The sequence below is a fragment of the Trichosurus vulpecula genome, chromosome 4 (genome assembly GCF_011100635.1).
Source record: "Trichosurus vulpecula isolate mTriVul1 chromosome 4, mTriVul1.pri, whole genome shotgun sequence".
Taxonomy (NCBI): Eukaryota; Metazoa; Chordata; class Mammalia; order Diprotodontia; family Phalangeridae; genus Trichosurus; species Trichosurus vulpecula.
Genome location: NC_050576.1, coordinates 432,092,952 through 432,118,870, shown reverse-complemented (window position 1 = coordinate 432,118,870; position 25,919 = coordinate 432,092,952). Strand labels below are relative to the sequence as shown.

At 47.2% G+C, this 25,919-nt stretch overlaps 1 protein-coding gene across 8 annotated transcripts in view; it reads left to right on the top strand.

Moving 5' to 3' along the window:
- The window catches only part of MASP1 (mannan binding lectin serine peptidase 1), a 102,521-nt gene that overhangs the window by 25,477 nt on the left and 51,125 nt on the right, over positions 1–25,919 (top strand). For all 8 annotated transcript variants that reach the window (XM_036754978.1, XM_036754976.1, XM_036754977.1 and 5 more), the window contains exons 3-7: positions 13,654–13,831; positions 13,995–14,126; positions 18,320–18,516; positions 20,883–21,030; positions 25,481–25,599. In XM_036754978.1, the coding sequence (XP_036610873.1) occupies positions 13,654–13,831; positions 13,995–14,126; positions 18,320–18,516; positions 20,883–21,030; positions 25,481–25,599 (774 nt within the window). The remainder of the gene's footprint in view (positions 1–13,653; positions 13,832–13,994; positions 14,127–18,319; positions 18,517–20,882; positions 21,031–25,480; positions 25,600–25,919) is intronic.

Here is a 25,919-nt window from a genome sequence, read left to right as displayed (position 1 = left end):
GAGGGAGTAACCTGGTGCAAACTCTTCACCTTCCCAGCTTCGGTTTCTGTATTTATAAAAATAGAGGGATAGACTAAATGCTAAGATCCTTTGCAACTCTAAGTATCCATGAATCTATGACTCAAATCAAAATCCAGTATTTATTAAGCTCCAGTGGTGTGCCTACTGTGCTAGACAAAGGAGTCACAAAGATATTTTAAAACCCACAAGAGAGAGACACACAGTCGCATTATACAGGGGTACAACGGTGTAAAAGGACAAATTGACATAATTACTTTTTTTTTTACTTATGCAATAAACATGATAGCTTTTACACTAAGAAATCTTCGAACATTCAATATGTCCTCCTTTCCTGCAATCATTTGTTTTACATGACTTGACAGAATGACACAGAAATACTTAATCACTTATCATGAAAACCCATTTTTATCACATTGAATATTAAGTCCACTTTTCTAAGTCTGGTATGAATGATTCAGTAGGGTTGAAATAAAGTAAGTTCCCAAACAATTGAACCATGTTTCTCTACATCTCTTGGATAAATTTCTTAACCTTCTCTGACATATGGCATGGTCATGCTACAGTATTTTCTCACTCTTTTGGAATTTCTATAATTCCGGAAAAATACTGCTTCTCAGAAGAGCAATCCATTTATGGGACACAATTGCTAAGCCAAAGGAAGTAGAACATCCCCAAAACATTTTTTGAGGAGCTGGATGTTTTACAATCTAAGAAAGACGCACTTTCAACCTCATCTGGACTTTTTCTGACAATGGTTTATATTTAGACTTGAATGAAGAATTCTCTTTTTCAAATATTCAGTATTCCAGTCTTTGTATTGTCTTCTAATCCATGACAAATATTTTTCTTCACATCAATCCTATTTTTATATTGGTCTTACTGCTGTTCCAACCTCAAGAAGCCTATGTCACACTTCAGAGAAATGACAGCCACTCTCTGTCCCTTTGAAGGTCTTTGTCTGTTTCCTGAGAATTTCTTTAGCTCTTCTGGACACAAAGTTTATCAGTTCTTGGTAGTGCTTTTCATTTCTGACCATCATCTCCTTTGCACTTCAGTTCAATTGATTCTGTTTCTAGGGACATTGAAATGATCATTAAAATACTGGACTTCCCCACCCAACAGCCACTGCAACATCTTTTCTAACCACTGAAGTATGCTCTTTTAAGAAGGACAGCTTCTGCACATTTCCTTAAATTAATATTTATTCCTCAAAATCAAAGAATTAAAAACACAACAAAAGAGAGCAAAGAAAGATGTGGGTCTGGTGCAAAATCTGGGACTCAAATGATAGAAAACTAAGAGTGCAATTCCTTTTCATTTGGTCAAGCTCAGACATTCTGTATCAGCCTCCTATGAATCGAAACACACATGCATGACCATTGCTGTCACAATATGAAACCACATTTAGCTGATTGTTTGCCCCAAGTAATTCATAAGACAGCTAGGTGATACAGTAGCTAGAGATCTGGATGTGGAGTCAGGATGACTGGAGTCCAACTCCTGTTCCAAATGCTTGCTAGCTATATGACCTTGGGCAAGTCATTTAACCTCTGTCTGCATCAGTTTCTTCATCTGTATAATGGGGATTATAATTAGCACCTACTTCCCAGCACTGTTGTAAGGTTCAAATGAGACAATATTTGCAAAGTCTTTTGCAAATTAAAGCAAACTGATGGATCAATTTTCAGTGTGAGCATTTACATCTCAGAAATCCAAAAAAGCTACAGATGAGAGCTTGACAGGAGTTTTGATGGTGACCTAGACTTAAGAAAGTGATGGTAAAATGTTAATAATGCAGATTAAGTTTTTGTGGGGACGTTCACCAGCCATCTCTTCAATGATCCGTTAGGGCTTTCTCAGGAATCACAGCCGATCATAATCATTACAAAGGATCTATCTGCTCTGGGGCCAAGTTGGGTCTTTGTAGTTTCACAACATTCACTTTAATCTTTTTGAGTTTTTTGTTCTTTCCACTTAAATCATTGCTGTCATTTCATCTGTTGTTCTCTGGAGTCTGCTTACATCTCCTGCATTAGAGCATGTAGGTCTTCCCACGCTTCTCCGCATTCATCACATGTATCATGTCTCACGGTACGGTCATATTCCATGAGATTCATGGACACTAATTTGTTTAGCCATTCCCCAGTTGAGGGGAATCTACTCTGTTCCCAATTCTTTGCTGTCACAAAAGTGCTGCTATAAATATTTTGGTGTGTTTGGGACCTTTCTTGTTGTCAGTGACCTCAGAAATAGGATTGGGTCAAAGGGTATGGACATTTAGCTATTTTGCTTATGTAATTACAAATCCTTTCTTAAAATGGTTGTAATAATTGATAGGTACACCAACAATGCATTCGTGTACCTGTCTTTCCACGACCCTTCCAACAATAACTATTTCCTCCGTTTATCAAAAAACAAACCATTATTAACACAAGTCAGAGACTGAATCTTTTCTATATAAAAAGAAAGAACTGTTGAACAGGTTCTAGGGCTGTATCATATGGGATAATGCAGATTCTACTTAAGTATGTCATGCTCTTTTGGACAGCTGGTTGTTAAGTATTTGCCAGCATGTGGCTGGTTTCGCAGTAAAATCTGAGGAAGGAGAGATTATAGGATCACAGATTAAGGGTATGGAACGGACCTCAGAGATGATCACATTCATCTCCATCATTTTACAAATGAGGAAACTGAGTCAATAGAGGATGAGTGATTTGCTCCAGGTCACACAAGTGGAAAGTTACAGAGCTGAGACCCAGAATCCCGTGGTTCCAAATCAGTGCTCTAGATTCTTTCTGACAGTAACATTCAATGAGTCTAAGTTCCTAGAGTAGCCTCAGCTGTGGAGCCAGGCTTCCTTCCCCAATAGAGCTGGAAATTACCAGTCATTTCTTGCCCCTCTCCCTCCCTTGTTTTGCCCAGCTCCCCAAATCATTTATAAGCATCAAGGCACCTGGTTATGCTTCCCCCTCCCTGGTCATCTCTCCTCCTTCCAAAAGAGGAATGACCCTGAAAATGAGTTCCATGCTCCCCCCATTCCCCTACCCTGCCCCGGGAAGCTCAGCATCCCCGTCTTGATCTAATTTTCCTTGCCTACCAATTCCTGGGCTATTCCCCTCCCTACTTTGGCCAGCCGCCGGAGCCCTGTGCTGCCCACATCTCTCTACTGCCAGGGAGGGGATTTGCATGTGAATGCGACTTCCCTCTTTCCCTGAAAGAGAGATGGGGAGAGGAGCAAACAGCTTCCTCCCCGGTGTCCCACAATTCCAGCCCAGGCTATTCACCGTGGCAAGGGAGCTGGAAGGGGAAATCTCCCAGGACTCCTCCCCATTCCTCTTTCCCAGACATCCCCCTCCAAGCCCCTGTTTGGAATAAAGGGCCAAGCCTGTGCCCCCCACCTGCAGGATGTCCCTGTCTGCGGATTCCCAGGACTCAGGCCCTTTCTTCTCCTCTCTTGCATTTGTACTCTGAGTCTAACCCTTTCTTGTCCCCCTGCCTCCCCACCCGGGGTGCATCCTGGCAGCCACCACTTTCCCAGCCTCCCAGGGACCTGCCAGCTGCTGCTCTGTCCCACCCATTATTTTTGGCCTTTGGCCATGATATAGGAACAATACCCTCCTTGTGTCTAGCGCCTTCTTCAATTTGGTCCTGGTACTTATTACCAGACACAACCTCACATAGGCTGGGAGTATGGAGACATCAGTGCTGGTCCCAGCTTGGCCACTGACCCACCGAGGGGCTTTAACCTGCTTCCTTCTGGGTCCCAGCCACTTTCGTCATCTGTAAAATGATGCTCTCTGAGGTTTCGTACAGCTAAAGGCTGATGATGCTATGACCACGATGTCAATTAACCTCATCTGGAAAATGGAGATAATATTAACCAGAAACCTACTTCGCAAGGTTCTTGTGAGATGCGAATGAAACAATGACCGCTGAATGGCTTTCTAAGTTTTAAAACCAATATGATCCATGAAACTGATGTTCGCACCTGGGACAGCATGGTCAACAAACTGGGGTCATCTCCTGGGCCCATGGAGTCAATCACGGCTACCCCTGCCAGGCCTAAAGCATAGTCGGAGACATTGGGAAAGACAGTAAGAGAGTAAGAGAAGTCCAAGAGAGAGAAAAAGCAACAGACATCAGGTCACAGGCCTGGGAGACAGGAATCCTGGGGCAGTAGGGGTCCCAGCCCTGCCCCTGACGAGCTGTGTGACTTTGGATGAGTTGCAAAGCCTCTCCAGGCCTTGGCATCTTCACTAGTGACGTCACCCACCGATGATCATGGCAGCAGGCATTTCCGTGTGGTTGGGCCACAGAATATCCCCAAGGGTATCTCGGGACCCACCCTGAGTCACAGGTCACCTACCCCCGGTGTAGAATTTGTCCCAAGAGGAGAAAAACTTCCTAAGAGCGCTGGGAGAGGGAAACGGGCATCGATCGCTTACTTTTTCAGAAGGGAAAACCGAGACAAAGAGCAGTGAGTTATTTCGTCTCATCGCCACTATTTAGCGGGACTCGATTTTTTTAATTCCACAGTCCTCTTATCCACCCGTGCCTCCCCTTGTCTTCATTCGAGAGCTGAAGACAATGAGTAGGAAGAAAGATCAAAAATATTGAGGAGGGAAATCCTGCTTCAGTCCTAAAATCATAGGATCCTATGAGCTGGAAAGGATCTCAGAGCTAGCCCACCCACCCCCTTTCAGAGATGTGGAAAATGAGTGCCGTAAAGGTTGAGTTTGAATAATAGGACCATAGAGTCAGGGACTGGAAGGAGTGGGGGTCGGGGGGTGATCTAATCCAACCCTACCTCGTATCCCCTCATAGGGAAGGGCTCCTTTGGGGTGTGAATAGTGGTGTGATGGTAAATGTTTAACAACTGGCTTTCCAAAAACAAAGATTAATTGACATTATTAGCATTTTCTCTGCCTCTTTCTTAAGTCTAGACAATCAACAAAACAATAAACCAAGCCTCAATGTGTACCATTTGCCAATTTCTAAGGTATAAGTGCTCACCCTGATCATTTAACAATCCACTTGCCATTGGAGCTGACTCCAAGATGTGGGGGTCCCCCTAGGCCTGGGGAGCTACTAGCCCTATCAACACCCAAGGATTGGCCAAGTTCATTGGGGAGAGATGTGTCACCAGAGGCTGGTGCTGAGGGGTTTGGCTCCAGCCACTCATAACGATGCTCCGCCCAGGCATGGTGGAGTTTCCATCTACGTCAATGGAAAGAATCCTGGTGCCAAGGATGCCAGGGGTCCTTGCAGAACTGTAGAGCTATCAGGTTAAGAACTAATGCCCAAAGAAAATAGCGCACACTTTTTCTTGATGGAGCCCCTCTTTGGCCTGACATACATCTAGAAAATTTCAGCTGAAACGAAATAACCCTAATAACTAGTAAAAATGTTTATTCACATTTATAGGAACTTTTTTATTTATAAGTCTCATGGGGGGGTAGAATGAAATTAATAAGGAGAATAAATTTCCTCTGGGATTTGGAGCCATCCATCAGTGCTCTGTGCTCAGCTGAATGAATGAAAGAAGGAAGGAATGAAACAAGCACTTACTGACTCATACTAGGCACTGTATTGACATTTACTCAGCACCTACTGTGTGCAAGGAACTCTAGCTACAAGGACCCCCCAAAAACTCTTAAAGACTTCACATGTTCCTAGGGGATGCCCCCATCCACAGAGAAGAAAACAGAATGGAAAGCAGTTTCAAACAAGGCAATCTGCCTTCCCCCCGGCCAAGAAGCTGTCTGACTGTGACACAGCCGTCAGTCAGCCTGGTATCAATGCAAAGAGACAGAGAAAAAGAGAGGGAGAAAGAAAGAAACAGACAGAAAAAGAGAGAGGGAAGGAAGGGAGGGAAGAAAGGAGAGAGGAAGGTGGAAGGAAGGAAGGAAGGAAGGAAGGAAGGAAGGAAGGAAGGAAGGAAGGAAGGAAGGAAGGAAGGAAAACATGTATATTACTTTGTCTCAGGGACTGTTCCTTAACAGCTAGGGATACAAAGAAGAGCAAAGAGGACAGACACCAGTCCCTGCCTTCATTCTTGGGGGGGGGGGGGGTAAGATACCACTTACAGAGTACTCAGTGGAAAGTGGGAGTGAGAAGGTGCAGGAAGCCAGGCTTGGGGGTGGTCAGGCAGTGCCGAAGTAGCCCTTCCCCACCCCGCCCTCTCTCCCTCTTCCCCATTTCTTTCCTGGTTCCACGCCTGACCCCTCTTGACAATGCCCAGCCACCAGACAGAGTTTTCAAGTGTAGCCCACAGACACCAGGGTAAATGCCCTATTACCCTCTGAGAAAGGCAGTTCTGTGAGCAAGATGCCAGTCACTGGCTGACATCTGATAAAATTGAAGTGGGGGAACCCCATCCCAGTGTGGGTCCAGCTAGGGAGGGATCCCGAAGGCACAGAGTAGGAGTACATCAGAGATACCCTCCCCTGTGACACCTGGAAGGTGTTGAGCCAGCAGCAAGCTCACACTGAAGTTGTGATTCCTCACTCACACTGCCTAACGAAAACACAAAGTATGCAGTCCTTAAAACCACTTGTCTGCTCTGCTGGGAAAGGAGATGGGAGGGCTCCCTGGGGGAAAGGAAATAAGAAGCACCTCCCTGCACAAATATAAAACAGGCAGGATCTTACTGAATTAACCCCTGGGTGCCTGCCTCAATCGGACTGTGAAGTACTTTGGGGATCCGATGGGAACAGCCCAGAGAAAGGGTTTGTGGCTCCAGGAAGCCGATAAGCAGAGCACTGGGGTGTGGTCTGGGAGGAGGCTGTCCTTTTGAGTCCCTGGGGGAGATGCGTGCTGCTGCTGCCAACATTAAGATGCTTTCAAGAGAAGTGGATTGTTACAATTCAACGACTCTCAAAGTGTGGTCCAGCGATCCTGGAGGGTCCGTCCACAAGAACTTTTTAGGAGGTCAGAGCTATTTTCACAATAATACATAGATGTTTAATATACAGTAACTATCAATAGAAACCACATAAATCACTGAGTAAATCATTTCCTTCTCTGACTCAGTTTTCTCATCTGTAAAATGAGGGGGTTGGGCCATCTGACCTCAAAGGCCCTTCAAGTTCTAAAGCCACAATCCTGCGATCCTATGATCTTAGCTTTCTAAGCTTCAGCTTCTTCTCTCATAAAATGACAATGATGATTTAAAAAACAGCAGCAACAAGCCTGCATCTCCCTGGACCATGGTAAGGACCAATGAGATAATGGATGCAAAGCATTCACAGACATGATGTTACAGCTGTTGTTGCCACCACCCCAACCCTCAAGCCTTCCTAACTTCTCCATCACTGACAAGGGCATCTCCATTCTCCTGGTCATCAGGCTGGCAAACTTGGTGGCATCTTCAATTTCTTACCCTCCTGGACCCCATCCCCTCCTCCCACGCCCAGTCACTTGCCAAACCTCGCCATCTCTCCTTCTGTCACACCTCTTCTCTCCGCTTCATTACCCCTTCTCTCCATGCACACATCCACCATCCTCCCTCTCCTGGACAATTGCAATAGCCTCCTCCCTGGTCTATCTGCCTCAAGTCTTTCCCAGCTCAAATCTATCCTCCACTCGGCTGCAAAATGATTTTCCTAAAACACAGGCTGAAGGTGTCTTCCTCCACCACCACCTCATTTAATAAACCTCCGTGGCAACCTATGACCTCTAGGAACATGTCTATAATCTTCTGCTTTGTATTTAAAGGGTTTTACAAACTGATCTCTCACTATTTTTCCAGTTTTCAATTCAGTTCAATAAATATTTCATGTACTTTCCGCCCTCCGTCATTGTTGATTTCAGTCTTGTCCAACCCTTCATTATCCCATTTGGAGTTTTCTTGGCAAAGATACTGGAGTAGTTTGCCATTTCCTCCTCCAGCTCATTTTACAGGTGAAGAAACTGAGGCACACAGGGTGAAGTGACTTGCCCATCTCCCCCTGTAGGACTTTGCACCAACTCTTGCCTTATCAGGGATGCTCTGACCCCTCACTCTCACCTCATAGATTCCTGGACTTTTTTAAAGACTCAATTCAAAATACCATCTTCTGTAGGAGACCACCCCCTACCCTGGTATATAATTTGCATGAGCCTTCTATTTGCATGTGGTCACCTCCATTAGAATGTAAGCCCCTTGAGGGCTGGCCTTTCTTTGTATCCCCTGCATTTAGCACACTGCTTGGCATATAGAGAGCATGTTTAATAAATGCTTGTTGACTGATTGGTGTGTTGGCTATTATTATCTCAGGACAGGGACAGTTCCTTCAGCATCTTCAGCATCCCCCTCTGACATTACCATGCCCAGGACAGGGCAAGGCATTGATACCAGGCTGACCCAGCTGTGTCAGAAACAGCCGGACAGGCTCTTGGGAGAGAAGGCTGAATTGAAAGCGTGAATCCAGGCACTGACTGGCCCAGGAGAATGAGGTCATTGGACAAACGTTCAGTGAGAGTTATGGTAGCAAAAGCAGGAAGTGAAGGGGGGCAGCCCGCAGAGCTCAGGGGAGCCCCTCGGGGGTTTACTGGAGAGAGTTCCACTTTCACGTTTGACGCTGCCCGGCCTGAGGAAGCTTCTCTAGTGAAAATGTTGACTCAATGACCCCTGAGGCAAACTCTCCAAACAAGGAGTCAGAATTTGATTACCAGGCTGCTCTGGGATTGTAAATGATCTGAGGGAAAGTATACACTTCACGGAAGAGGCAGCAGGGCCTGACGGGGCCAGCAACCTCTTTGTTTATGTGACTGCCAGAGGCCCAGCCCTGTTCCATGTCCTCACTGGGATCAGGCCCATGGGAGGGAGATAAGACTTCCAGGACCTCTCTAGCCTGGCCGGTGCCTTTCCCAAAAGGAAGCCACATACCTCTGGGCATGTGGATAGTCCACTGTGCAAGAGGGATGTCCAGGCCCACCATGCCCTTCCACCAGGCAGAGACTCCTATTGACATTATCTCTTCAGCCTTTAAGAGTCAAAATCATGCAGGTTTCCACCAGATTGCCTATCTGCCCTAATGGAGTAATACTACCAGCCAGTACAAGATGGCACCCAGTCTACCCCTTCCCCTTAACTAGGGCTTCATCTCCCATACTTGTGCCTGGCAATATCACTGGGACAAATGTCCTGAATGACATCCACAGTCACTCAGAGGAGATTAACCTGATTAATCACACAAGACAATCCAAGTGGATGACGAGTCCTCTTTTTCAGACTGACGGGGACTCTCGGAGCAGGAGGCAGCTGCAGATTACACATCTTTACAAACACACCATTGACTGACAGGTGCAGAGTACAAGATCCTGGTGGGTTTCTTGTTCATTGACCATGAAACAACATTTGATTCAAGGGAGCAGAATTTAACCTTAAAGGTTCTACTCCACCAGGGTGTTTCTTATGCATGTCAGATATGCCATTCCTGGTATGAGAGGGACCTCAAAGGCCATCTAGGCCAGGGAAACTGAGGCCCAGAGAGGTCATTAGATCCCACCTCTAGATCTGGAAGGACCTCAGAGGTCATCTAGTCCAACATCCTTATTTCAGAGTTGAGAAAACAAATTTTGAAGGTTCTATGTGTTGTAAGTGATGAAGTCAGGATTTAAACCAGTTCTTCTGTGTTATTTCCAACTTCTCAAGGGCGGGGACTGTTTACTGGAGTGTTTGGAACACAGTAGGCATCTAATAAATACTTATTGACTCAGTGAGAGTAAATCACATGATTCCTTGACAGGTATAACAAATGGTAACTATGGCTGATGAGCCTCTTATTAATTACTTCAAACTCTTAAGGAGAAAAAAAAAGGTTTGAAGGTTTTGTTTAACTTGCTCTAGATACATAGCTTAGGATCAGATCATGTCCCTTGATCCCCTGAGGTTGCGGGATATGTGTTCACCTTGGTTATGGAGAAGATCCAGCACAGAGTCCGGACTGCAGGAGAATCCCCCAAAAGGGGAGGCTCTCAAGAAGCTCCTCTTGTAGATGGAGCTCCACATCCCTCTCTCTCCTCTCCCTCTCTTCCTCTCCTCTCCACCTCTCTCCCCAGTCTAATTTGGGGAAGGAGGTTGGATTGTTTTTAAACACTGTTTTGCCTTGCCAAGAACCCCTAATGAAGACCTAACAACTGTCACTTAAATAAACAAAACATACCATTGTGTTGAAAGAAGTGTCCAAACAAGCCTAGCTGGCTAATTTACTGGTGGTCGATGGGCACTCACAGGGCCTGTATTAAGATTTCAGCTGCAGCCCTTGCCTGGGGCAGACATGAAGTCACAACAGTTGGGTGGGTCAGTCAATGGGGTCAGTGGATATCAGCTGAGTGCCCAGCATTCTATAAGAGCACGGGCTTGGAAGTCAAAGGACCTGGATTGAAATCCCCAGTTCCACCGCTTAATGTGATGATAAGTCATTTCATTTCTCTGAGCCTTGGTTTTCTCACCTGTAAAATGAGAGTGTGGCTTGGATGGGCTCTCTACAGGCCCTTCTAGCTCCAGGCCTGTGATTCTATGAGCCTGCTCCCCAGCAATGATGTGGGGGCAATCCCATGTTCTTGGAGGGGATGACAGCAGAGGGCAAGCCTTGACAGGTCCTACCTGACTGGAAGGCTGAAACCTTGTGCACTCAGGGATGGCCTCAGAGGTTCAGCCCAAGAAGGTTGGCTGCCAGCTCATGGACTTCTCAGCCACAGCAAGACCTGAAACTGTAACCAAAAGAGTGCCATGGAATGAATGTTCTTACCTAGTGGGTCTCAGCACTTTGAGGCCATTATCCTGGCAAGCACCAAGCACCACCAGAGCAGCCCCCCCTGGGACATTCTGCCCACATGTACCACCTGCTCAGGAGCATCCACAAAGGACAATCTCTGTTTCATGGACGGTCCCTAACTGACCATCAGTGTCCCCATGGCTTCCTCTTTGAGAATCCCAGAGCAGTTATTGGATGTTCCCATGGACAGACTTAAAACACAGGTCACATCACTGGTGGCAGACTAATCTATTATGATACAGACAGTCAAGAAAGGTGAGCACATATGGAAGACACCTGGGGTGTGATTACACAGCCGGGAGGCTGGCCTCACCTTACAAGGTACTTTGCAAGCCTTAAAAACCCATATCAAGGCTAGCTGGCGTTATCAAGTAAACAGATCATTAGTCTGATCCCACCAATGAGCTGTGTGGCCTTGAGAAGCCACTTTCTTTAACAGAGTCTTTTCTATAAAGCAGGGAGGTTGGCCAGCTCCCTCCTGACCCCAGAGTCCCTGCTCTGAGCTCTCTCCCTTCTAGCTTTCAGCTACAGCGTTCTGTGAGGCTGATCATCCAGGCAATTCTGGCCTGAGTTAAGCAAACAGAACTGAGCCCTGTGCCCACAAGAAGGCACTCAGGAGACAGCCTGTGTTGGCTTGGATAGTTCCTGTACCATCCTGAGCCTCTTCCATAAATCGCTGGGCTGGACCAAGAGATTTCTAAGCAGCTCTAAATCCTGAGATGCTCCCACTTCAAACATGTCAGACTTGGCCTTGGTTTCTTGGAAAGGCAAATCAAGGCAGCTGGATTCACTCCTGTGTGCCCCCAGGGTTTGTTTATTCTGCTCAGCTGAAGCCTGAGCTAATGATTTATAGAGCCCTCTGATCTCACGCAGAGCCCTTCTGGCTGCTCTTAAGGAGGTACATCCATCTGTCAAGGGCAGGTTTCCACCCTCAGCCTGTAACACATATACGCAGAAAAACTATTTCTATACAGACCTACCGGGTAAGGATCCTGATTTCTCTGTTTCTGTAAGGACACCACCATTTTCCCAGTCCCTCAAACCTGAATCTGCGGAATCACCCTGGACCCTCTTTCTCCCTCACACCACTTCCCGCCCCATATCCAATCAGAAGCCAAGCCTTATCAATTCTGCCACCGTAGCATCTCCCCCTTTGTCTACCACACAGCCACCGTCTGGGTTCAGACCCTCATCACCGCATGCCTGAACTACAAAGAACCTCCTAAGGGGTCTCCCATCTCAAGCCTCTCCCCATCTTTCCCATACGCAGCCATCAGAACAACATTCCTAAAGCATGGGCATGATAATGTCACTTTCCTGCCTGGTCAGGTAGCTTCCCTGTCTTCCTATGGACATCAAATCGTAGCTCTTTAACAATCTGGATTCAGTCTATGAGGCCTACTCACGAATCCCTTGATGCAGTCAAACTGCCCTCTGCTGTTCCCTGCACATGACATCCCATCTCCCCCCCTCTGCAACTTTGCCCAGGCTGTGCCCCGTTCTTGGAACACCTCCTTTCTTTCCTCATTCAAGGCTCAGCTTGGGTCACTTCCAACATGAGATATTTCCTTGTTCCTTCAGGTGTTGGTGCTTCCCACCCCATTCCTTCACATATATTGCATATCTACTTATCTGTGTAAGTGCCTGTGTCTGCCTCAGTAGAAAGTCAACTACCTGAAGGTAGGGACTCTTGTTTTTGTCTTATAACCCCAGTAACTAGCCTAGCACATAGTAGGCACTTAGTAAAATTGTACTGTGTTGGACTGAATGGAATAGTAGCAGGTCCTTTGCTTTTGCAGACTGCCTGTTTAAAAAGACCACTTTCCTATAAAACTGTGAACACTTCCCTTGCATGAGAATCCCATCTCTGAGGGCAATACTTAGGGCTAGCACTTAAATACCCTTTTAAGGTTCGAAAAGTGCTTCGTCCAAGTTATTCTACTAGGATCAGGGAGGGGGGTTGTATTACTGTCTCCATTTTACAGATGAGGAAAATGAAATACAAGTGACATGCTCAGGGTCACACATCTAGTGTCTGGAGCATGATCTGAGCCCTGGTCTTACTAACTCCAAGCCCAAACTCTAGACACTAAACCACCCAGCCATCTGCTCCTCTTTTGTGGAACAATGAGCAGCCTCCTTCGCAGCCTCAGTCACCCTACAATGCTGCCAGCAGCCTGAATAGACCCATTCCCAGAATTCTAACAACCCAGACTCTTCTCTCCATCCCAAGCCACATCCCTAGCCACATGACACAGGCAATGGACAAACACTAGTCCTTAGGTTAGGAATGCTTAATTCAGGCTTTAAGGGATGACAGCCCCTAGACCATTTACCGTAACTCTGAGACTCAGTTTCATCATCTGTAAAACAGATCTAATAATATTCCGTGTAGTCGTAGGACCGTTGTGAGAACCTAATGAGTTAATGGGTGTAATGTGCCTTGCAAACATTAAAGGATTTAGGCTGAAATGTCAGATGGTGCTGGCGGCTTTCCTCAACCTCCCAGAGCTTCTGTTTCTTCACCTTTCTCATGATTCATTCCATTGGTTATAATTCTTCGTTACAATTGTACTATTATGTAAATAAGTTCAATGTGAAGGTAAATAGAGAACCTACATTGGAATACATGCCATCTTTGGGGGGGGGGGTTGGGGAGGAGTGGGAGAGAAAATTTGGAACCCCAAAATTTGTGGAACTGAGTGTTGTAAACTAAAAACAAAAAATTAATTTAAAAAAAGTCTATAGCCATCCTCACACAAGCAACCTCCCAGAGCAGCTGAAGGGAAGTGTTCCATAGCCATGAAGGGTTCCTATCCGCGTCTGGGGTCTAGGCTGACCTGATCTTTTTGTCCTGCCTCTCCTATAGGTAGAAGCCGAGGACCAGGTGCTGGCTCTTTTCTGTGGGAGGGAGACCACCGACACGGAACAAGCCCCTGGCCAGCAAGTGGTCCTCTCCCCAGGTGCCTTCATGGCCCTCACCTTCCGATCAGATTTCTCCAATGAGGAACGCTTCACTGGCTTTGACGCCCATTACATGGCGGTGGGTAAGTTGAGGCATAGGGGCTGTTTGATTTCTTGAAGCTGCCTCATTCCCTCCCCCCTCCTCTTAGGGTACAGGGTGTTTGTGGAGGCTGGTCACCTCTATCTGCTTTACTGCCCTCCACTTTCCCCTCTTCAGCAGCTAATGCACCCCCTCAATCCCCCCAGATGTGGACGAGTGTACAGAAAAGAGTGATGAGGAGCTCGCCTGTGATCACTACTGCCATAACTACATTGGAGGCTATTACTGCTCCTGCCGCATTGGCTACATTCTCCATACAGACAACAGGACCTGCCGAGGTAAGAGAGACCGGCAGCTTTGCGCCCCCAACTTAGAAGATTCCATTGGGAGCAGCCACCCCTGAATCTGACCTAACGACACAGTCCTATAGGACTGGACAGGATGAGGGGGACGGGTGGAATCCCCGGTGCTAGCATGCAGAAGGTGCACAATAAATGCTTCATTCATCTATCTATCATTAGCCATTACATTCAATTCTTTCAGTGATACTTCCACTTACTGGTCACCAGACAAGGCTGGGTCTCACATTTAGAAGACCAGCTGTAAATGTTGATGGATGATCTAAGAGCTAAGTAATTCTTAGAAGACTCTCTCCCCTTTTCTATCCCACTGACACCATCATTGCCAAAGCAGAAGAGGGGAGGGGTCCTTCCTCATTTTAGAGATGAGGAAACAGGCTCAGCAAAAGCTTCCTGATTTGGTTGAGGTTGAAAATGTGTAGGGAATAGCCATGAGATAAGGACCCTTAGAGTCTGATTCCAGCCTCCCTCCTTTCCAGACTGATTTCCCATCACTCCCTCTTACACGAGTTATGTTCCAGATGAAATGGTCTAATTACTGCCACTCTCAGCGAGTGAAAGCTCCATCTCCCCACTCTGAGCCTTTGCCCAGCCTATATCCCAGTCCTGACATAATCTCATGTCTGAAGTGGGATTTGAACCTTGGTCTTCCTCATGCACCCAGATCCATGCTCTATCTGTTCCTCAAGATGGGCCACCTTCTCCTTGCTCAGGCTGTTTCCTCATCTGTAAAATGAGGTCTTGGACTGGATAAATTCTAAAGTCCTTTCTAGCTCTAATGACCCATGACCCTTGGATTCTATTCATTCATTTATTCAACAGTTATGGAGCACCTACTATGTGCCAGGTACTATGCTAGATTCCAAACAGCTCTCAGTGCTGAGCTCAAAAATATTACATATCTCCCACATAGGAAGTGAATGGGGAAAGACCACAACACCTAGACCAGGCTTTGGAAGAAAAAAATACTGAACTCTTAGGGAGGGGAGGTGGAATGTTTCCAGGGACTAAATGTAGGGTTACCTTGTGTTTGAGGGTGTCCTGACCCAGTCACTACTACCAGGCAAAATTTAATGAATAAGAGTGTATTAGCAAATAGGTGACATACAAGATAAAGGCTTGGGCTAGGAAGTGAAGACCTGAGTTCAAATCTTGCCTCATGCGTTTCATAGCTGTGCAACCTTGGAAAAGGCACTGAACCTCTCTCAGCCTCAGTTTTTTTCCTCTGTAAAATGGAGAATAATAACAGCTCCAACCTCACACCATGACGGTCAAATGAGATAGCATATGTAAAGTACTGGGGAACCTCTGTAGTGCTACATAAACTCCCACCATTATTGTCGTTGGTCCTCTGAGAACCACTAGAAGGCAGCTCCAGAGTTGAGCGTCCCTGCATTCCTGTCTACTGGCCATGCCTCCCCTCTTGTGCCTGGAAAGGGAGTTCTTGAGGGCAGAGAAGGTCTTTGCCCTTTTTGTGTGTCCCTGGTGCTCAGCTCCTCTTTTCCCTGCACCATGACACCTTCTCCATCTCCTTCTCCTTGACCTTTCTGCAGAATGACTAGAATGACTGGCTCATTCTAGATTCTTTCACCTCCCTAGGTTTTTCTGAAATGGTGCTCTCCCAGATCTCCTCCTACCTCTCTGACTTCTCCTCAGTCTCCTATGCTGGATCTTCACCCATGATTCCCTCGGTCACTGAGTTACTGAGTAGCTAAGTTCTGCCCTGGGTCTTCTCTTTCTTGATGAGCTCATCAGCTCCCATTGGCTCACCTCTCACGTCCACACAGATGATTCCTAGATCTACATATTTAGCTTTAGTTTCTCTCCTGAGAACTGGTGCATATTTCAAACTGGAAGCCTGAGAAAGCTGGCAAATTTCTCTCAGTCTCAGTTTCTCCATCTGCAAAATGGACATAACAGTGCCACCTACTTATTCTGAGCATCAGATGAGATAGCACATGTAAGGTGCTTTGCAAACCTTAAAGCTCTCTGTAAATGTTAGCTATGTTGTCCACTCCCCCAGATAGAATGTAAGCACCTTGAGGGCAGGGGCTGTTTAGTTTTTGTCTCTGTAGCACAATACTCAAGATGCAGTAAGCACTTGATAAAGGATCATCGAGAAATCCATCTCAATCCCCTGGCACCAAAATACTGCATTTTGTCCATCAGAAGGGTAGGACTGCTCCACTTGGGTGCCAATAGATACCTATCCCAAGATACAGATGGGTGCCTTCTAGTGAGTCCCTCCTCTGAACTTGGCAGGCGACACTCACTACTACAAGCTCACTCACAGAGGTGGAGGAAGGCACAGGTCCCTGGGGAATCCACTGGCCACCCAGGTACAAGTCTCTCAAGTAATAGAGCACATAGCCAACTTTCTCTTGGACAGACAGAACCTCCAGTGCCAGCTGGAGGCCTAGCATTGCCCACTGGCAAAGGCACAGACCAGGCAGCCCCTTGCCAAGCACTGGGGTGGCCAAGGAGCCCCCAGGGATTGCTCAAGAGGGAAAGCAGCAGCAAGAAGAGGAAACATGAGTGAGCTCACCAGCAGGACTTAGGGAGGGTTAACCAAGGAAACCACAGCTTTGCTTATAGCTACAGGACTAAACAAAGCCTTTGCTCAGCTCCCCAGCTTTCTCTAATTATGTTTGGAGTGAGGAGTTAGAAAATGCAGCAGGCACGTTCATGAGTAGGTATCTTCTCAAAGTCTTGGGGGGAGTTGTCCTTTAATTCAGCAAACATTTTTGGAATACCTGTTATTTTTACCCACCATGCCAAGCACTGAGCCCCCAAAGGAAGATTCCAGTCTAGAGAGAGACACAGTTGGACAGAGAACAGAAGGTGCCACCAAACAGTCTGTAATTATCTGACAAGAAGCACAAAGTCTGCGTTATGAGTTCAGATGAGAAAGATGATGAACGAGGTGGTCTGGGCAGGCTGCATGGAGGAGGAGAGACTCTTTTGACTTTCAATTGAGGAACTTGATCTCGGGAATATGGTAGTGCAAGGGTTCCTGGCCAAGAGAGAAAGCTCTAAAAATGCTGTCAAATCCCCTCCAGATTCTCTGGATTTGGAGGTAGAGACCCTGGGTTCAGATCCCATCTTTACCCTTTGCCAGCCATGTGACTTTGGGCAAGTCCCTTCATCTCCATGGGCTTACTTTCCTCATCTGTAAACTGAAGGAGTGGACTACATGGCCTCTGAGATCCCTTCCAGCCCCAGATCTGGGATCCTCAACTGACCGACTGACCTTGAGAACCGTATATACTCATACACAGAAGCACCCAGGTGGTGCCACAGTGGATAGTGAGCCAGACCTGGAGTCAGAAAGCCCTAAGTTAAAATAAAGCCTTGGGTATTTAATAGTTGTGTGACCCCGAATCAGTCACTTAACCTCTGTCTGCCTCAGTTTCTTCATCTATAAAATGGAGATAATAGCACCTACCTCCCCAGGGTTGCTGAGGATTAAATGAGATAATGTAATGTAGAAAGTGCTTTGCAAAACTTTATACATACACACATATGTGTGTATATGTATATATGTATGTATATATGTGTGTGTATGTATATATATATAAACCCTAGGTGCTAAATACTCAGCATGTTGTATCTCATTTCCCCATTGGATTCTAAGCTTCCCTAGGGTAGGGACCTTGTTTGTAAATGGATCTTCCTCGGTGCCTCTAATGCTTCATGGGTTTTTAGTGTCTTCAGTGGAGCATCTGTTCTGCACACACTCAGTCCAACAAACCCCTACAAAGCTCTTCCTGGCCCCCAGCCAAGTGCTGAGAGTGAAGACAAAAATGAGTCGCAAGCCCCTCCCTCACAAGCTTCAGTTTTCCTGTGCGTATAGAAGCTGTCAAACAGATCAGTATAGATTCTATCCCACCTCCAATACTTCCTGAGTGATCTTGGCAAAGTGGGCCTAGCCTGTCCCTGCCCTGCCTACCCAAAGAGTCCTTGGGAGCCCTAGGTGAGATGATGAACATGAAAGTCTTTTGGACTCCGTAAAGCTCTGCTCAGATGTCAGATACACTCTTCTTTTTCTATCTCCTAGTCGTCCACATACCAAGGAAGTTGCCAGTGGGCCTGGGGGGATGGGAGGGACTGGAGCTACTGGGGCCTGTCTTATGTGCTGTGTGGCTCATGTGTATGTGGTTGTGTTTGAACAGTGGAGTGCAGTGATAACCTCTTCACCCAGAGGACCGGTGTGATCACTAGCGCTGACTTCCCGGGGCCATACCCCAAGAGCTCCGATTGTCTCTACAGAATTGAACTGGAAGATGGTTTTGTCATCACTCTCCAGTTTGAGGAAAGCTTTGATGTCGAAGACCACCCCGAAGTGTCCTGCCCCTATGATTACATCAAGGTAAGAATGACTGAGAGAAGGGGACAGAGCCATGCACCTGGGAATGGAGGGTCAGGCAAGACAAAGGGGAAGCAGCCTGGACCTGGAGGTGAGTCCCAGGTTAACCAGGACTAGCTGTGTGACCTTGGGCAAGTCACATCCCTTCCGATAGGTCTGTGATATCAGCCTAGGGTTCAGGGTCCTGTGATGGATGTCCGTAAGAGCTAGTTAAGCCTGCTTTGGGGAAATCCTGTTCTGTGGACACAGATATGGATCTCATCCCTGCCAGATCCACTGTGGGTCTGGGCTCTCCTATTAAAGGCTCACAGATTTAAACCTGCAAGGGACCTTAAAGACCATCTAGTCAGTCAGTCAATAAATATTTATTAAGTAACTACTATGTGCCAGATCTTGTACAAATAAAACCAAAGACAGCCTCTGCCCTCAAGGACCTTATGCTCTAATGGGGGAAGACAATATGCAAAAAGAAGCTGAGAAGGGGGAGGGGAGGTACCTGGTGTGGGGGCATGATAGAGAATTCCAGAGAAGTCCAAAAGCCATGTAGCTGTGCTGGGCCTCCTCTTTCAAAAGAGGCCCTGGAGCCCATGGCCCTCCCCTCCATTCGGAGGGTCCAATCAGAGGGGCAGAGAAGACTGATGAGAGGTGAGGACCAAAACCGATTCAGTCTTCCAGGATTATGAAACTCCATTGATGAGTTCCCTGGAGCAGGAAGGAATGAGGGAAAGCCCCAGAGAAGTCCTAAAGCAGTCCAATGCTCTCATTTTACAGATGAGGAAACAAAGGCCAGGAGAAGTAAAAGGACTTCCCCATGAGGAGTTAATAAGTGACACTGACCAAGACCTTGGTCACAAAGGGAATGGGACCATAAAAATATAGCTCATGGAAACCCATCGCCATCCCTGGGCAAAGGCCTGTGAGCCCATGCCCTGGGTGCTTGCTGCAATGCCCTCATGTCTAATGGATTGCTGATTTCCACACCATTATTTTCCCAGTGCAGTCACCTTATGAGAGAGGACAGTTAAGTTCTAGGTCCAATGTCCTTCTGGGAATCTGTGGCCAATACACAGCTGGCACCACTGCATTCCTTGTTGACCTGAGAAACTCTACATTTTAACTAAATGTCTCATTTCCTTCTGAAAATGGATACTGAAATATGACCCATTCTTTGGGCAGGACAAGGAAGGGTGTCAGGAGTCTTGTGATGTGCACAGAGAGGGCATTATGGTACAGCAGAAAGAGCTCTGTCTCCAGAATTAGAGGACCTGGGATCACACCCTGGCTCTGTCACTACCTGTGTGACCTTGGATGAGTCATCTAACTTCTCTGGGCCTCGGTTTTCTAATATGTAAAATGAGAGGGGTGGGCTTGGTGCTTGCTGAGGTCCCATTCTGCTCAAAATGTCTGATTCTGGCACAGAAAGCAGAATGGCCTGGCCAAGGAATCCTGGGAAAATCTGTTGGGAGCCTGGGTTTGGCAAGCACGGGCTTAATGGACAAGCCTGACTTGAAACTATGGCATCCACATGCCTCGAGGGGGTTTAGGAAGGAATGAGCTCTTCGGACTAGCTGTTTCTCTGCTCATCTGTCATCTGCCCAGACACAGCTTCATGGCCTCCCTTTTCCCTCCCTGAAACTGAAACACAAGCCCATCTTTTAGGGGTCTAGATGGAACCAAATGGTGGCAAGGAAGGCTGGCCTTCATAGATGGAAAGCACTCTCCTGCTCAAATATCTTTCCTGGCTCTCTATTGCCTCTGGAATAAAGTACAAGCTCCTCAGCTTGGCTCTTAAAGCCTTTCTCAGACTGGCTCCTGCTCCCCCTTTCAGACTTCCTTCACTTCATTCTGTTTTGCTCACTCTCCAAGTCAGCCGAGCTGACTACTGGGTGCTCTCTAAACTCCCCATTGCATCCCCTGCTTCTTTCTGCCCTTCGTCCAGGCTGAGCTCCTGCCTGGAATGCACTCCCTCCTTGCCTGCATCTTTTAGAATCCTCGGCTGCCTTCCAGGCTTCATCTTGGTGCTGGGGAAGCCTCTATTGATCTCCCTCTCCTCCCCAGACCCTGGTGTGGGTTTTCTCTCCCTCTTCAAATTAGCTTGCTCCTACTTCTCTGCCTAGATATGGTAAAGCCCACCACCACCACCACCCCCTTGAGGTCAGGGATTTTTGAGTATCTAGCCGTGTGTCCCTGCACCGAGCACACTGCTCACACGTAGGAGGTACAAGTACAGGGATGCCTGTCAAATCCATCAGATGAAGGAATCCAGAGCCCAACCCCCCTCAACCTGAGAGAGGAAGAGAAGGGTTCTAGGCATGGTACAAGCCCCCTTGTAATCTTGCCCCCCCTTTTCTCTCTTTGTCCCCGGGCAGATTAAGGCTGGGCAGAAAGAGTTTGGCCCTTACTGTGGAGAGAAATCCCCAGGGCGCATCGACACCCAGAGCAACAGCGTCCAGATTCTGTTCCACAGTGACAACTCAGGGGAGAATGGAGGCTGGAGGCTTTCCTACACATCCACAGGTAATGAGGCCCTTCTCTTCCCTCTCAGAGCCTTGGGAGCAGAGAGCCTATGGGGGCTCAAGGACACGATACCTGCCTTCTAATCCCAGCTCTGCCTCTTGCTGGGTGGGAGACCCCCAAGACCTTTCAAGGGCCTATTACTTTTCCTATTATGGCTAAGGGGACCTGCATCTTCCCAGTCCCCCAGGCTCACAACTCGAGCCTCACTATTTCTCACCACCCCATAACTAATCTGTTGCCAATTCTGATTAACTTAATCTTCCTAAAATCTCCCCAGTCTGCCCCCTTCTGTCCTCTGGCAGCCATCCCTGGTGCAGGTCCTCATGACCTCATGACTGAATTATTCAAATGTCCCGTTGGAAGGTCTGCCTGCCTGCCTACATGCCTACCTCTCTCCCCATTCCAATCCACTCTCCATTCAGCCTCCAAAGGGATTTTCATAAAGTCAAATTTGATAGTCCTGCTAAAAAAACTCCAATGTCTCCTCAACTCTTCCAGGACCAACTATAAAATCCTCTGTTTGACATTCAAAGCCCTTCATAATCTATCCTCTCACCTTTCCTTTCTTCTTACACCTGAGATTGCATTCTTGCATGCACACGCACTCGCGCCCACACACACACACACAACACACACACACACACACACACACACACACACACACACACTCCAATGCAGTGCCACTGGCCCCCATGCTATTCCTGAAACAAGTCACTCCATCTCCAGGCTCCAGGCTCTGGGCATTCTCTCTGACTGTCTCTCATACCTGGAATGCTCTCCTTCCACATCTCTGTCTCTTGGCTTCCTTTAAGTCCTGGCTAAAATCCCACCTTCTACTGAAATCCTTTCCCAGTCCCTCTTAACTCTAATGCCTTCCCTCTGGTTATTTCTTTGTTATCTATTTTATGACTTGTTTGTAATAGTTATTTGCACATTGTCTCACACATTTGATTGTGAGTCCTCAAGAGCAGGAATTTCTTTGGTTTTTCTATCTCCAGCAATTAGCAGGGTTCCTGGCACATAGCAGCTGCTTAATCAATGGTTATTAACTGATTGACTGACCTTGGGAAAGTTACTTTCCCTTTCTGTGTCCCAGTTTCCTCTTGTGCAAAATGAGTAAACTAAATCCCATTATCTTTGAGGTCTTTTCTAAGCTCCAATATTCCATGATTTCACAGAGTTCCACCCTACTACAATCCTGTGGATAAGGATGTGTTTCACTCTGAGAATTTACACAATTATTGGCCGTCTTAGATCATAAACCCCAACCCCTGGGGCTGGAATGGGTTGGGATGTCATGGGAATGGATGGCCTAGCAAACTTCACCTCATTTCCCAGCTTCCAAAAACCGGCTTCATGCTGGCTAAAACCTGGAAAGAACCACCCGTTCCAGGGCAGTCTGAGTCATTCACTCAGGTACGGAGCTACTCTACAGAGAAGAGGGTAGAGAGACATGAGAAAGTCTAGCCTTTTCTGCCTTGTTTCCAGATTCCAGTGTCAATCTTAATTCAATTCAACAATTTGTTAAACATTTTGTCTGTACCAGATGGTGGTGGTGGTAGTGGTGGTGGTGGTGGCGGTGGTGGCGGTGGCGGTGGTGGCGGTGGTGGTGGCGGTGATGGTGGTGGTGGTGATGATGGTGGTGGTGGTGGTGGTGGTGGCAGTGGCGGTGGTGGTGGTGGTGGTGGCGGTGGCGGTGGTGGTGGTGGTGGTGGTGGTGGCGGTGGTGGTGGTGGTGGTGGTGATGGTGGTGGCGGTGGTGGTGGTGGCGGTGGTGGTGGCGGTGGTGGTGGTGGTGGTGGCGGTGGTGGCGGTGGCGGCGGTGGTGGTGGCGGTGGCGGCGGTGGTGGTGGCGGTGGTGGTGGTGGTGGTGGTGGTGGTGGCGGTGGCGGTGGTGGTGGTGGTGGTGGCGGTGGCGGTGGTGGTGGTGGTGGTGGTGGCGGCGGTGGTGGTGGTGGTGGCGGCGGTGGCGGCGGTGGCGGTGGTGGCGGTGGCGGCGGTGGTGGTGGTGGTGGTGATGGTGGTGGTGGTGGTGGTGGTGGCGGTGGTGGTGGCGGTGGTGGTGGTGGTGGTGGCGGTGGTGGCGGTGGCGGCGGTGGTGGTGGCGGTGGCGGCGGTGGTGGTGGCGGTGGTGGTGGTGGTGGTGGTGGTGGTGGCGGTGGCGGTGGTGGTGGTGGTGGTGGCGGTGGCGGTGGTGGTGGTGGTGGTGGTGGTGGCGGTGGTGGTGATGGTGGCGGTGGCGGCGGTGGTGGTGGTGGTGGTGGTGGTGGTGATGGTGGTGGTGGTGATGATGGTGGTGGTGGTGGTGGTAGTGATAACTCTGTGCCAAGTAAGCAAGCCCTGGAAACACCAGGATAAAAATGGAAAAAAGTATTTCTTTTGAATTATCTTGTATCCGTTCATCAATCCATCAACGAGTATCTATTATGTAATCACTTTTTGTCAGGCACTCTTCCAGGTATTGGGCATGCAAAGTTAAAAATGAAAGAGTCCCTACTCTTATGAAGGTTATATTCTATCAGAGGAAAGTAAAATGTAGCTAGAACATTAAATAACAAACATATGCAAGGCAAATTCCAAGAGAAAGGCAAAGGTGCAACATAAACGACCGTTTACTTCCCACCTGTATGCCCCATCTGCCTCCATTGAAGCCAGAGTCACATATAGGTATTTTCTAATTTAAAAACTCCCCGGAGATTGTTATAGGACACTAAAATGTAGGGGAGGGGGAGACTCTTGCTGTGCTCATCAATGTCACTAGCTAGCTGTCAAGTTAGGGATGGTTTTGATCGATTATGATACCAGGGACACTGGCGACTGTCCTAGTGCTGATGGACAGCTCAGCCAGCCAGCAACAAAGGTGCCACACAAACTGGCATCTTCCTCTCCTTCTTGCAGTCACTACTAATGCAACACAAGAAGAAGGCTCCAGGTAAGGGTCTTCAGGTGCAGAGAACCTCTGGCTCAAGTCTCTGTATAGGAGTAGAGCAGTGATGGACATTTCCCCCAGCAGTCACGGGTATCTCCCAAAACTCTGTCTTTGGTCTTTTCTTCTCCCTTAACACACTCTTTCTCGGTGATTTCATCAGCTCCCATGGGTTCAATTACCATTTCTATGCAGGTGACTCTCAGACCTGTACAGCACATCCTAATCTCTCTTCTGAGCTCCGCTCCCATATCACCAGCCATGAGCTGGGCATCTCCACCTAGATGGCCCATAGGCACCTTAACCTCAACATGTTAAAGACAGAACTCATTATCTTCCTTGCACCCAACAACCTTTCCTTTCTTCCAGAGTCATCTGTATGTAACAAAAACAATATCTGTACTCAGATCTTCTTGACTATGGGGCTGACCCACTAACCATTACACTACACTGCCTATCAGACTATTTGTCTACTTTTATGTTTAAAGAATGTGTGTATCCCTTCCAAGAGAATGTAAATGCCTTAAGTGCAGGAACTCTTTTTTTGTTTTTTTATTTGTCTCCCAAGCACCTAGCATAGAATCTAGCACATAATAAGACTGTACATAGATGCCTTTAAAACTGAATTGGATCAAAATGAAATAAAATCAAATTCTCAAAAGATGCCTAAGTGTCACTCTCATCACCTCCTGGGTGTTATGGTTGAAAATTTCAAATTGAGCCTGTGACATGCGGGAATGAAGTAAATCCTCAGCTCCCAATGACCCAATATCATTATATCACTGGTTATTGTGACCTGGGGTCTATCTATGGGTAAGAGTCAGCGCAAGCTAGTTTAACCCACTATAGGTGGTTAGCTGCAGACCATGCTTCACATCCTATCCAGGGATCTACCAAGATCCCATTGGCTACCCGACCATGGACATCTTACTATCTCCCCTAGAACTACTCAAACTCTCTCCCCACCTCTTCCATCTTTTGCTCTTACTCTGGACAGTATAGTTAAATCAATACTGCCATTGCTATTAGAAAGAGCATGCAAATCTACTTTCTCATGGATCTACTCACCATCCCGATGACTCTCCAGACTGGCCACCCCTCCCTTATTCATATGGTATTCCTCTACTAGAATGTAAGCTCCTTGAGAAGAGGGACTAACTCATTTTTGTGTTTGTGTCCCCAGACCTTAGCATAGTGTCTGGACATATTTGGAGCTTAATAAATACTTTTCATTTATTCATTCCAGGTCCCTTGCCTCCTGGCCACCATTCCTCTACATATGTCGTATCCCTCTATAAAATACAAGTTCCTTGATGGCTGGGACAGAATCATCTTTGTATTTGTATCCACAGCCTCCAGCACAATGTCTAACACAAACTAGACACTTAATAAATGCTTTTTCATTCATTCACTCAGTCATTCATAGAAACTGACAACTCCCACGATGTCCATATATAGTTTTTCACTGGCTAGACTCTTCATTTTTCTCTAACTCATCACTTCTGCCTCTCTGCCCACCACCAGGGAACCCATGCCCCGTCTTGCAGCCCCCTGTCAATGGGAAACTCGATCCTTCACAGGCTAAATATACCTTCAAAGACCAAGTACTCATCAGCTGTGACACTGGCTACAAAGTAATCAAGGTATGGGACCTCCTACCTGGCTGGAGGGATGGACATGGATGGTCTCCAGAATCATATTTGGTAGATATGACCACAGTTGAGAGATAGGGATTCTACAATCATCCAAACACCTTTATTAGGTAGGATTGAAAAAGTACCATGATACCAAGCCACGGAGCCAAGAATTGAAGAGTAGTTGGCCATAGCCACTCCCTTGTCAACTTTCCATGAGAGTCCAAGGTGTGGGCATTCTTCCCAGGTCACCTAATGTCAGGGTAGAGGCTTAGTCCCCACCTGTTTCCAAGTCATTAAGTGTTTAATGTATGGCTTTGTATTAAATG